Below are 14,251 nucleotides of genomic sequence, written 5' to 3'. Positions count from 1 at the left end.
CATTTTTGTAGAAGAAGTATTTTTTGTTTAATATAAGGAGTAGAACAATATTGATAGTATTGTACTCATCGGCCTTTCCTTGCTCTCTTTATTTGCATATTTGAACACATGATTTGTTACACATTACTGAGTGGGTTGCGTTTGCCTAAAATTCGTATTAATTTAAATTCTTATTGGCATGGGAGATGCCTTCGAGGACTAGATAGAATACCATGCACTCGAGTCAGTGGACTATTTATTCAACATCAAATTGTCATAGATGATATGATATACGAAATTAATGTAAGGTAAGGCCCTATAGGAGAGATATTTTTTTATGCATTCAACTAAATTCGTACATCGCAAGTTGTAGAGTTAACATTTAGGCTGTTACAACGGGTAAACTGATTGTGTTCTCTGATTACTGTACATTACTTTCGAAAGTGCATAATCGTTATTGTTGGTGAAGTTTTTATACTTGCAGCTTTTAATCAGGTTTTTATTTTATAAAGCCCTTTGGTATTTGTAAAGACATCGGGAGGTGTAAAATAAAACACTTAAGTCCATACAAACTTCTTTCTGTCGCGAGCCATGCGTGGTCCTCCCCGAAGCCTGGATACATAACTTTCTCTTTTGTACTAATATTTTAGAATAAATACGCATTAAATGTGAGGATCTTTTTGTGCCGATTTAGAAAATAATAATTGGTGCACATTAACCTCCTGAGTCCTGACATTTCTTAACACACATAGTGCTTAAGACCTAGACGTGGTTGACCTGCTTTGTTATTTTAGATATTATGTCAAAATTCTTAGAATTCTTTATTCAAAGAACAATTTGTACTTTATAAAGTACATTCGGCCGTTATTATTAGTGTTAATTGGTCCTTTATAAAGTACGCGAGGGCTTAGGAGGGTAATTTATCTAGGAATATATTTTCTCTTGCACACACGGTCTGTACATAATAGGTATTTTTGTTCTCTGTAAAACAAGCTAATACATAAATATTGACATAACACAGGTCGTAAAACGCTTAAAATACGAACACTAATCTAATTCTGAACTATCTTGAGCTCAGTTTTATGTGTAGCTTGTAAACCTTACCTACGTAGCATGTTCTTAACATTCGCTGAACCTGCGTCAATCTTGAAACGGGTACTAAATATAGTACTATACTATTAAATAAAGCATATTGCTACCAGAGCTGTGTCAAGGCACCAGCAGATAGTTTTAAGGCGGAGACCTTGTGATTAAGAGAAGGCATCAGAATATGCGACGTCACTTGAAAGGTAGGCGTCCACTTATCCGCATCGTACGCTTCGGACGTATCGGATTTGTTGCTTTGTATAGAAATGTGCGATGCTTACGATGCGGACAGGTGGACGCACTTATATGAGTTTCTATACAAAGAATACTACGATCCGTTGCGTCCGATGCGTACGATACCGACAAGTGGACGTTTACCTTAAATGTGCGAATTTTATTTAGGAATCTTAAATATTTTTTATAATGGGGCGAAGGTCCGGTCAATAACTTGTGACGGTAAAGAGAGTCAGTCCTGTATATACGTAAGATTGGAACTTCACGGCTGGTTAGGAAAATATCAATAATCCACGTAGCGATTCAAACTTTTGACTGGTCACGATTTGTCTTATGTGCAAAGAGTACCTACCGAATTACATTGCAACGGCCAATAACTAAATGTAAATGCAGTTATAAGTATTTAACAGTCTGTCGAATTAAATCTGTACAAAACGAATGACCGTGAGTTCTCATTCATTGTTTTGTTGATTTCTATTAGTTTTAAGTTTTTATTATTTTAATCCCCTTTTAAATTCTGTAAGTAGGTGGTACTAAGTTCTACTCCACGGAGAGTATAATTAATTACCAACATATCATTAATCGGTTGTTTCGTTGGTGCAAGCAACGACGAGGCAGACCCCATGGACGCGAGTGGTTTTGTATTACGAGTGCAGTACATTTTGTAGTAGCAAGCAGTCTTTGATCTTCATAGCTCTAAAGCACGGTTTCCACTGCGAACTGAGCGGACTTAGTTTAACTTACTTATTCTGTGGTTTAACTTACATCGACCAACTTCAAAGAGGCTCTGTGTAAGTACTTTCATGCAGCCGATCGTATCGATGTATCTACATTAAATTGAGTCGGTACGGCGTCCATTCCGGTCGCGGTGTAATTTGGGCTTAAAACTAATTTTGAAGTGCAGTGGCCCTTAAATGGGTAGGTAATTAGGTACTGCCACTTGAATTGAGCATCAGTTGTCTTCCAAATTTATTATTTATAAAAACAGTAACAAACTGGTACTAAATTTGTATTGAACAGACACTCGGACACGGTTGTGTACGACCCATAGATGACCCAGTATCTGTGATCCCGAAATGAACGACAATAATCCATGACCGGATAATTCAAATCCTCATCATTGGGTTTGAATTCTCAAGTCATTCATTCCTGATCGACAAATACGGAATGTGTGTCGGTTCAATAGAGGTTTAGTGCCTATTCGATGTACGTTCAAACATCAAAAATTTCCAAAATAAGATACAAAATTAAAGTTGGAACTAGTAAATCTGCAAAATTTATTACATGAGCAAACGGGTCTCCCAAGATGGTTACAAAACGTCTCACGATGGTAAGTAAATATTTGAAAGTGAAGCAATCCAAAGTTTAAGGATATTTCAGCGGAGCTCAATCATCTCTGGCTAAGTTGTACAGTACAGTGCGACAAAATCTTCATGAACGTGGAACGTCTGCGACGTTTGCCCGTATGTGTCTGTGGCACCGTAGCTCTTAAACGGGTGGATCGATTTGAATGCGGTTTTTTTCATTTGATATCAGGTTTTCTACCGATGGTTCTTAGACATTTTTCTTCAAAATCGGTTCAGCCGTTTTTGAGATATTGAACTTCGAATTGACAAAGTCGGGGGTATTCCAACTTTTTGTTGGTTATATTTATCGAAAATAGACTCCAAAAAAAACCAATCATAGGTTATATTTATACACAAATTTTAATACGAACGAAAGTTCTAGCACCGACATAACGGCAAACTGTAAAAAGCGGCTAGTTCCGTTTTTTGCCACGGTTATTAAGATATTTGTCGCACTGCAGCTAGTTTTTATGGGGAGGCCTATGTCAAACAGTGGACGTCCTGATATGATATTGATAATGAGCTAGTTTTCAACTTGCGAGTCTTCTTGGTTATGATCCCGTGAGTGACAAGCCGAAAGATCAAAAAATTGATCATAAAAGAAAGGTAAAGGAATAAAAAAAAGGTTTCATAGTAATAAAAAATATATTCTATAATAAATTTAATATAACATGAATATTCTATTAACGTAATGATTAATGATATTAGAAAGCCCGTGCTAAGTGGGACGAAATACGAAATAAATGGGATGAAATTTACAGCACCTCCCACTCTAGACGGCTACGAGCACGACCAATGAATTTATTGTTTAACGCACTTAGAATCACGATTGTTTTAACCACTTCTTTCTATCAGACGGTATAAGGTGAGCGAAGAAAAAGACGGTGAATGCGATCGTCAGCTTGGGCAGTAGATAATTTAACAGAGATCAATAAAATTAAAGAAAAAATATGATAGTCGCGCACTTAGCCGCAACGGCCAACTGGCCGTCTAATGCGCGAGGTGTCCAAGCCGAAAATGACACCGAATATTGGGTTTTACAATATATGTATAATATTGAGGCACTTGGCGGAAGTTCGAAATCCTGACATGCGTTAAAACCATCCATAAACAAGAACCAGCTATTTAGCACCGATGTTTCATCAGTCGTCACTCAACACAGGAATCCTCGGAACTATCGGAATCTGATATTTCAATCGCTATACTATGATCCAGTGCAAAGTATACAGGAACTTCATAAGGCTCTTCCTTTATACGAATAACCGGTTCACCTATGTCTTCTTTAATTTGGTATTTGGGTCCACTTTCAGGCTTTATATATGGGTTCTCCAGCTCAACTTGTTCTAGTTTATCATTACTTGAAGAATCAGAATCTCGGTTTTGGGTCTTATTGTCATTATGTTGCACACTAACTTTATCAGATGTAGCTTCCATTCGACTGAATCTGAAAATGTTGGAATTATAAGATAATAACGGTATTTGACTATTTTTTATACATATGTTTTATAAATTAAAACTACAATACCTGTTATCGAATAGAGAAAGAATTTTTAAGCTATCTTTACAAATAACAAAGTTATAAAGGTTTAAAATTCAAGATTAGACAGAGAAAGACTTACTTGCATGTGACGTCACACGCAAGTAGCGCCATACTTGCTGCATAGAGAAAAGCGTTTGAGAGAGAGCGAGGTATATAGATTTTTCAAAAGTCACTATAAATCCAATTTTCAACCGATAAATCACTAAACACTGTCTGTTTATCTATATTTTTATAATAATATATAAGACATGGCAAATTCAGGAGTTGTCAAATACCGTATTTTCAAGACTATGATATACCATTATAATTGTTCCAATCGTTTATTTAACTTTTGACAGCTCGAGTACTAATGAAAATAGTGATGCCCTGATGCGTTACTGATTCGATTTATTTTAACAATCGATTTTATTCATGAAGAAGTTTTAATCGATTTAACACATTCCTATTTTATTTTTGCTCAACATTTTGCATTGTTTTATAAACATTCACAGGTGTTTAAGTTACTTTATCTTACATATTAAAAATAAACCATTTATGTTAAGTTAATATGTTTATCACTTCCGACGGTAATTTAGTAATTTTGTCAATTTTGAAGCGGCAAAACTGGACGCGGCAGCGACGCCAGTTTGTTGTCACTCACAACGAGACACCCGTGGTAGGTATAATTAAAAAAAAAGTATTACAGTGCCTATTTTAGTTGTTTTAACTTGTTAATCCCTAAAGGCATATTAATGCATTTATTATTTTTAAATGATTTTGATATAAAATATAATCACAACCGACCAAAAATTAATGTAAAACTTCACGTGCTTGATCTGTCAAAAGTTAAATAAACGTTTGGAACGACTATATATATCTTAAAACAGTTGTAAACATTTGTCAGTAACTGGGCGAATATTTAGCGTTTATGCGGCTTTTTTGTTCGTTATATATTAGTGTCTAGGCTTATTTAAAGAGGTGATGCTCAGGGTTACATTTTTATGAAAACTAAAGTCTAAAACAATACCCATGCTAAATTTAGCGTGATTGAAATTCTTGGGACTTGTCTTTCTGTTGTGCACACTAGCGTTTTTGCCGGCGGTTTCTCGGCGAAGCGGGAACGCGGCGAGCACGATGCGGTATCTCCGCGATTATTTGCCCTAAAGTGAAGCTCTAAACGTGATATGCTAATGAACGACGTTTACCCGAACGGTCAAAATGCTCGAATATTCGCCCAACTGCTGGAAAGTTGATTGAATCAGGCTTTACTTTGCGGAGGCCCATATTAATGAATCAATCAATTGATTTGCTTACCCGCGACCTTACGATACCATGCAGCTCCTCCTCCGCACTGTAAAAACACACACAAACCCAACTATCACCACCACCACACTACACTAAGCGTTTCAAACACAACCAGAGTTCATCCTTAGCGCAATAACCGTTCACCACGCTACCAGACGTTAGATAGACTAACATTGTCATGTGTGGGTTTGTGTGTATTCTTACTTGGACGGTTATTCTTATCGATATTTTTTTTGTTACTCGAGTCGCGTCATGGAATTATTATTTCATGGTATCATCTACCCTATTGCTACTTTATGGTGTTCATCATATCAAAACAGCCGAAGCACGTCCGTTGTTGGACAAAGCCTCCCACATAAACCTCCAGTTGCATCAATGAGGGCTACCGTTTTCGCGCTCACCAGTTGGTGCCACTGCAGACTTCTGCCTGAAGTATAGTATTACGGGCGTGAAAACAAAATTTACATTTAAATCATATTTAATACCTTAAAACCGTACCATAAAATTATCGAGCATGCCATAGTGTTGCATAGCCCCGTTTTGTTCGAAAAAAAAGGAGCACAAAGGTTTCCGAAAAACAAAACTGTCACATCACACAGATTTTCATTGCTCCGTAACGCATATTTGCCATAATTAATTTCAGGTATTGCAAAATATTCACAAAATTATTCTAATTATAAATAAACCCAAAACAATAGCACTAGCTTACCCAAAACAGTAACATTTGACATTTCGGAGACCTCTCGCTACACTAGCGCCTCTAGCGGCGAATTCATGCACGATAGCCCTCATTAGAATAGAAGCCGCCTGTATCCACCGTGAACCCGCGGTTTTAACCAGAGACCTTATTGTCTAGCGCACTCGGAATCACCATCGTTTTCACCATTTCTTTCCCTTAGAATATAGAACCTTCCCATTCCTTTCGTATAGAATGAGGGAAGAAAGAGATGGTGAATGTTGTTGAACATCCTACGCTGCGTTTGCCGATCTCCGGTCTCGATTGAAGTACTTGTCGCCCCAAAAGCCATCTCTCTGTTATATGGCCTGCCCATTGCCACTTCAACGAGCTTATGGTGCTAGCACAGGTATAACTTACTTCTCCAAGACCTCAGCCTCCTTCTTCAAAGCGAGCTGACGGTTCAGCTCCAGTTTGGCGGCCAGCTCGGGGTCACTGGCCGCCGGGTCGGCTTCGAACTCCTCACGGGACAGCTGGGAACGCAAGTCTTTCCACTCCCTCCGCTGCCGACGCTTCTGTAGCGCCCGCCCGCAGTACTCGAAGAGCGCTTGTGCTGGAAACAGAATAAGTTTTTTTTTACTTCTGTTAACTTGATAGGAACATTTAACAGATCATATAAAATCAATTTATCTAAGAAACTAGTGGCGTAAACCAAAGTTTCGAGGTTCGATTCTAGTCGGGCAGATATCATGTTTGAAAAACAGTCTTGGATGTTTAATGTATTAAAGTACATTTGCCCATTGCCTGAAGCTTTGAGCTCAAAGCATTGGCAGGGGCGTGCAGAATGGCGATTACTCCACCGACAAGAGCTAGGCTAAATGATGATGATGATGATGCCCGTTGCCTAGTACCTCATAACAAAAGCTTTGCTTACTTTGTTTGTCTATCAATTGCTGTGAATTGTCTCGAGATAATTTTTACTTATGTTTCAGGTTCAGGGTCAAAGAGTAACAAACATACTCCCAAACTTTCACTCATACAGTATTAGTATAATTGACCACCAACCTTCTTTATGAACTTTCGCCTTACTCCAACCCAGGCCATCTTTCAAATTGGACTTCTCAACGCATCTGACAACATCAGCATAGTCCGGGAACGGAGCCACTCCATCCTCGTCCGCTTGCTTGTTAAGGAACTTCTCTAGCCTCAACACTGGACCCTGGGGTAGGCCCTCGGCTACATGCTTCAGTCGGACTTTGCGGCCTTTCACAGGCTCTGCGTCATTCAAGCTACATAACTCCTTGTACAGTTTCACTATGTGCGCTTGTAATCTGAAAACAAAATCAAATTATTAACAAATACCACTGATATTTATCTCGACAAAGCCGCGGACATAATTTGATGACAAGTCCAAGTTTTAAGACTTTTAAGAGTAGTTACTAGTTAACAAAGTACTTTTTTGAAATTGCGAAAGAGCTTTCTAAAGCAGCTTAGACTTGCAAGAAAAATCGTGCAAGTTGCATTACATTGCGAGGCCGTAAAGCCAACGAGTTTGTAGTGGTCAATCGAGTGCCGCAATGTAATGCAACTTGCACGATTTTTCTCGCAAGTTTAAACTCCACTTTATGTCATGCTGGCATGAAAACAGCGAATTTATTTTAAGTAGGTAGGTTCTACCCTGATACGTGATTCAGTTTCCTCGGCTGTAGCATTGATCGGCAAACGCAGCGTAGGATATCCACCAAGGAGCAAGGAGATCGACGGATGACCTGGTTAAAGCCTGGTTAAATGGCGGTCTTTGGGGGAGGCCTATGTCCAACGGTGGACGTCCTACCTATAGCTGCCATGATGATGATTATAGTTACTATAGGCTAATTATTAATAACCTTTACCTGCGGCTTCACTCGCTTAAACCTTGCAGCCGAATTGAAATTCCGGGATTCACAATGTTATGCTTGTAGAGGCGGAGGAGCTGCATGAATACACATTTGTGGCATCCATGTAGCTATTTGTAAAGTGGCGGGTGAGCATATTTTTATCATTTTTATTAATTTTAGCCATGAACAGAAACAGACAAGGAAAGTCGATCTTACTCTACTCACCAACTTTCGGCAAATAGACTACGTTCTACTTGCACTGCACGTTATGCTTACGTTCAGCTTTCATTACGCTATTTTATTTCCAAGGCACCTGCACCTGTGTGACTAGACTATGCCAGCCTCATTGGAAGACTCGATGGCCACATTCATCAATCACTTCTATTGCGATGTCCAGATTATCTGGCTGCAAAGGAGTGCTTGATGAACCTGTAAATTCGTACTGCATCTTCCGATACCGGACAACTCAAAATAATATTCACTGCACCATTAAACAGGCCCAAATTAATCAAATACCTCTCACGGCTATCCTTAGTCAATACACACCACCAAAAAATGTGCTAAGTCCTCGACCCTGTTACAATTCGTGCACATAGGGGATTGAACAACTTGCTGTGCTATTGTATCTATACTAATATAACCTCCTCCTTTTTTTGAAGTCGGTTAAAAATACAATAATCCGGTTAAGGTAGGCACGGCAAGATACTAGCAGTCTCAATGGTGCTGTAGGTGTCCGTCCATGGGCGGCGTAGATCACTACTACCGTCAGGTGACCCACATCACACATGCAAGTTTGCCAGCTTTAGGGGCTGTTTCACCATCCATTGATTAGCGTTAACTGGCGGTTAGGTGTGATGCCGTCTCTATTTGTTTTGTTAGAATAGACGGAGGCGGCATCACATTTAACCGTCGGTTAACGCTAATCAATGGATGGTGAAACAGCCCCTTAGTATAAAAATAATTACTAACTTAAAGAACAAGGCACAGAATACCACCCTTTACCTATACCTTTTCAAAAGGTAGGTACAAAATTTGCAGATACTTTCTATAATTGTGTAAAAGCTCAAATGAAACTTACCTGTCGCATCGAATGTATGCCGATACGGACGAATCCTCGGTAACTTCAGCCAACTCAAGATCAGCAATCTTCTTTTTATATTTTAGTATTTCAGTCTCAATCCCCTTTATTCTTTCAAATCTTTTAGTATCATCTAATTTTTTTGGTGTTTTTTCTTCTTCAAGTATAATTTCCATTCGTGGTACTAAAAGCTTATTATTGGAATCACACAAATTCTCATTTTTGTCTAAATTTTCTTTATCATGATGTGTATCTTTATTATGTTCAAATTTGTTAGTATCAACATTTACTACAGTATTCCTTTCATTGTTGTAGAACTGCATTTCCTCTTGTAGATTAATATTTTGACTATCTAGAATTTCAATAGGCATATTGTTATTACTTATATTTTCAATTTGTAACGTTCCGTTTGGAGCAGCATTATCTTTTGAATTGTTATCTTTCATTTTGACTAGTATTTTTTTATAACTCTCATCATCTGACTCAAAAGTAATAGCAGGCTTATATTTTGACTTTTTCAATTTTAATTTGTCTTTTTTGTTTTTAATTTTAGTGTCACTATTATTTGTTTTCTTTGGTTTAATTGTTGCTACTTTATTAACTACTTTTGTCTCATTAGTATTTTGGTCGACGTCAATCAAACCACAATCGACTTCCATGTTATTTACTTTACTATAACCAGCAACTTCACCAAATAATTTCTTTGCTATGTCATGTGCAGCTACCAAATTATCATCATATATTTTCTTTGCTGAATCCCCAACAGTGATTAAGTCATTTTTAACTGTTACCTTTCCTGTATCATCAACAACCATCAAATCATCGCCAACTGTATTACTCTCTGTATCATCGACAGGAATTAAATCATCATCATCTTCACTCTCCACTGCAATAACATCAAGTTTCGGCTTCTTGGATTTCTTTGCATTTTGACTATCAAGAATTATTTTTCTGTTCTTTCTATTTGTTTTACCTGTAGTTGATAGGTAATTGAGTACTTAGGTACATTAAATACTTGTTTTTTTTGCATTAGAAAGAAGGTAAGCGATCTTCATATGGACCAGGGGGATTGCAGAGCAGATCTATGCGTTGCCAACCTAAGATGGGATACCTCAAGTGCCAGTAATTTCACCGGCTGTCTTACTCTCCACGCCGAAAAACAACGGTTCAAGCACAGCTGCTTCACGGCAGGATTAGCGAGCAAGATGGTGGTAGTAATCCGGGCGGACCTTACACAAGGTGCTACCAGCTGCAAACTCTCTACCTATTTATTGATAAACAATTTTGAAAAATAAGTCACAGTAAATATGTAACAATTAGCAAGGACATAATGATCATTTACGTTCTTTTGGTATAATAGTTTTTTAAAGCGTTTTTCAGTGAAAAAACTCGTCAAGATTGTTTACCCTTTTTCTAATGCCAAAAAAACGAAGTATAATTAAATTAATAACAATAGTTGTGTGCTTGATATACTCAAAAGGAAAACAAGTAAAAAGCTAATAAGTATCTAATTCATAAAATACACAGATTTGTTCATATGAAAATTATATTTGACCAGTAGATATGTCGTGAGGGCAAAGGTCAAAGTAACAGACAGAAAGCTAATGAAGCTATTAGAAATTTAACAAGTATTTTTGAACCTGAATTAAAAGGTGACTTAAAAGATTTACAACATGGCGCTAAGATGCTAGGCGCAAAAGCAGTATCTCAAAAAAAATCTAAAGTTGATTTTTATGGCATTAGATATTAACTCAAGAAATTATTCATCCAATGGACTAATGACTAAGCCAAATAGCAATATCTAATTTAAAACATAAGAAAAAGCACCTTAAAACATTGTTCCTATCTCAGTTTTAACTGAAATCACCTTACAAATCTTTAATTTTCTCAAAACTGACTTTTACTGAAATACTGCTTTTGCGCTTAGCTTAGCATGGCATTATTATAATACAGTCAAGTACAAAAAGATTGATATGGCCAAAGTTACAAAAATATTTACTTAAGTAATACACAAATATCGACTTAACAATAAAATTGTGTTTGTGTATACATCACTGCTTACATAGGTACCATCAGCCTAATATGTGATCTACCACCACCCTAAAGTTGATAATCATTTGCATGTCATAAAACAATAATGCCATTAGAGGTGCCTGTCAACTTGAAACTTAGACCACTTATTTGGCTGATGGGACTTAACATACAAAAGCAACACAAAACAAAAATGCAATTTATGCGTTTTTTTATGTATGACCACACAACTTTTTACAGGGTTAGTCCGATTTTGATAATTCTTTTTTTATTGGAAAGGGAATACCTACCCTGAAGTTGTTCTCATATAAATTTGGAAAAAAAATCCAACCCTAAGAGTAGGAAAACAAGGGATGATTGACTGTTCACTTACTGATTATAATCTATGACCACGCATTACTTCTTTGATTTTGATAATTCTTTTTTTATTGGACAGGCCCAATCCGATAATACCTTGAAGCTAGTCCTATATAAATATCGAAAAAAATCCTAGTCTAAGGGTGGGAAAAAATTATAAAATAAAAACTTTACCAGTTTTAAAAAGGTGCCTCAGCCAGCACTTGCCAGCAGGAGTGGACCTATAGTTGACTACCTTATGAGTTTCTATCTCTCCTTCTGGCAGTTTTTTCGGCAGTTTAATTATTTGATAAAAAGTTATTATTATTTGTGTCACTTTTGTACATGAGTAGCAATATTTTTGTAACTTTGGCCATATCTATATCTTTGTAGTTGACTGTACAATACAAATATTCACCTAATACAGAATTAGTTGACAAGGTGACAAAATCTACTCTTTTCTTTGGTAGTTTTTTAACATGAAATTTCAGTGTATCTGTGATATCACTTATATGACTGTACTTTTTCCGAGGCTCATCTATAAGTCTTTGCAAGGCTTTCTTGATAACTTTAGTGAATTTTTCAGACTTTTTATATTCATCATCGGCACAGACATATGCAGGTAGCAGAATCTTTCCTATGATCTTTTCCATTTCAAAACTTTGTTCTAACATGAGGCATCTGTTCAGAAAATTGGTGAAATCCTTGTTATCCTGGCAGAGGGTCTTATCATAAGCATCAGCTCTAGGTTTATCTCCATAATGAGGCACAGGATATTCAGATACATCAATTGTGTCAACATCTAGGTCAATAGTGTTGATACTCGATGCCCTGTTCATAAATAAAAGATTATCAGTAAATACTTACTTTAGTTTAAAAAAAAAAAGTATGTCTGTCCATTGGAGCACAATTTTGCCAATGTCTAGCGGGTTCTGCCGACTTTTGCCATTGTAAATATAAATACCTAAATAAATATAATGGGTCAACTAACACCAATTGACCTAGTCCCAAAGCAAGAAAAGCTTGTATTATGGATACTAGGCAACAGATAAACATACATATACAGTGTGTAACAGAACGAAAGGCAAAGCTCATAGCTGGTTGATGGTAAAGTGGAGTATGTTGTAATAACATACTTTTTATTAACTTTCAGTTGCTTTTTTTATTTGCTCAATCTCAACATAACTAGGTCCTTATTATTTGCAGTCGGTTAAAGATTCTCTCCTCTGTAGAAACAGTAGGACACAGTTTATTAACATAAACAAACTAATCAAAACCAATCCACATTACCGGGTTGTAGACGTGCAGGACGCATTTTAGGTGCAGGACGCATTTTAGGCATAACATTATCAAGATTGGTTTTTTGGAATCTTATTGTATTTTTTATTTCAATTCCAAATTTTTACTTTTACGGTCATCCCGTAAAACCGAAATTGAAAATACAAACTGAAATATAGATGCACAGAAAAAACAGAAAAATAAGACCATCACTGGGAATCGAACCCAGGTCCTCGGTAATCCGTACCGCGTGCTATACCGCTACACCACTGATGGTCCCATCTGATGGTCTTATTTTTCTGTTTTTTCTGTGCATCTATATTTCAGTTTGTATTTTCAATAACATTATCAGCTAACATTTCTGTCATTTTATTAGTTGTTATTGATAAGATTGTAAATAAATAATACAGGTTATAAAATAATGTTTTATTTTTTTGACTACCACAAAAAGATGCTAAATTTCCATAAGCCAGGCACCATAATCATATTTATGGTCTAAACATTATTGGGTCTCTTTCTTTGCCTTTCGTTCTGATGCGTACATAGATAATACATACTTAAATATTAAATGCTTCCAAGACCCAAGAACAAACATTTGCATTGTTTATACAAATATCTGCCCTGGCCGGGGATCAAACCCGGGACATCAAGCTTCGTAGTCAGGTTGTCTAAACACTTGGCAATATTTTGATACAAGGAATGCATCTGGCCTGTGTACGTCCCACTGCTGGACACAAATTTAGTGTAGACCAGAAACTTCACACATACCTACTATTGAATTGGTTCACACTTCACAGGTGTATAAGGTGTTTTCACACATACTATTGAATTGGTTCACAGGTGTATAAGGTGTTTGTTTAGAAATTTAAGGTGTTTTCCAAGGACTTTAAATCTGTTGCCGTAAATATAAAAACAAGTCAATAACTTGAAATTGCTCATTGGCTTACTCAGAACTACTTACATTATTGGTGCTGGGACTTCCGTTCAGATAACTGGTCATTTATAATCAGACTATGAAATAAGACGACAATCGATGAAAAATGTTATTATTATAATTATATATCTTATAAAACGGGCGATAAAATTGACTTCATCTCCCAATAAATGCAAAATCTATGAGTATAAGTATAGCAAAACTCCAGGAAATCATCCAATTGATTAGTAATAACTAAAAACGAAACACTTTCAGCAAAGCAAGAATTCGTTCGAAAGCTCACTTGCCTTGCCGACTGACAACTTGCTTTGACATTTTGACGTCAGTTTTTTGACAATTCGTTTTTTTTTTATTTAAAGTACCTAAATATGAGTAAAGTTATTAAAGGGGACGGAATGTTGATTTCATCGTTGTGGACTTTTTGACTAATAAGTTTGCTTTTCAGAAATTATGAAACTTGTGCTATAATGCTGCATTTACATTTGCCGAGCTTCGGCAAGCTCTCACCAGCACAAGCGTGTAAACGTGATAGGCTTGCGTGAGCTTGCTAGCTCTTGCCGCCGATCCGGGTC

At 36.8% G+C, this 14,251-nt stretch overlaps 1 protein-coding gene and 1 long non-coding RNA gene across 3 annotated transcripts; both read right to left on the bottom strand.

Annotated features, from left to right (window-relative positions):
* Nucleotides 1-32: 32 nt before the first annotated feature.
* Nucleotides 33-1,534, bottom strand: LOC141441331 (uncharacterized). Its single transcript, XR_012452790.1, has 2 exons — nt 1,444-1,534; nt 33-1,260 (listed from the first exon to the last, which is right to left on the bottom strand). It is a non-coding gene; the product is annotated as an uncharacterized lncRNA (long non-coding RNA).
* A 1,484-nt stretch (nt 1,535-3,018) lies between these two features.
* Nucleotides 3,019-13,998, bottom strand: LOC141441356 (uncharacterized). Of its 2 annotated transcripts, none has more exons than XM_074106073.1 (6): nt 13,707-13,998; nt 11,886-12,298; nt 9,101-9,452; nt 7,211-7,476; nt 6,566-6,758; nt 3,019-4,089 (listed from the first exon to the last, which is right to left on the bottom strand). In XM_074106073.1, coding segments are annotated over exons 1-6 (1,521 nt in total). In that variant the 5' UTR covers nt 13,709-13,998; the 3' UTR covers nt 3,019-3,794. The 2 variants fall into 2 exon arrangements, with proteins under 2 accessions (XP_073962174.1, XP_073962173.1); XM_074106072.1 differs by having other exon boundaries at nt 3,021-4,089; nt 9,101-10,073.
* Between the last annotated feature and the right edge of the window lie 253 nt (nt 13,999-14,251).

This window comes from Choristoneura fumiferana, chromosome 23 (genome assembly GCF_025370935.1).
Source record: "Choristoneura fumiferana chromosome 23, NRCan_CFum_1, whole genome shotgun sequence".
NCBI lineage: Eukaryota > Metazoa > Arthropoda > Insecta > Lepidoptera > Tortricidae > Choristoneura > Choristoneura fumiferana.
Note: the sequence above shows the minus strand (reverse complement) of the source record. Positions and strands in the feature narration are given on the sequence as shown.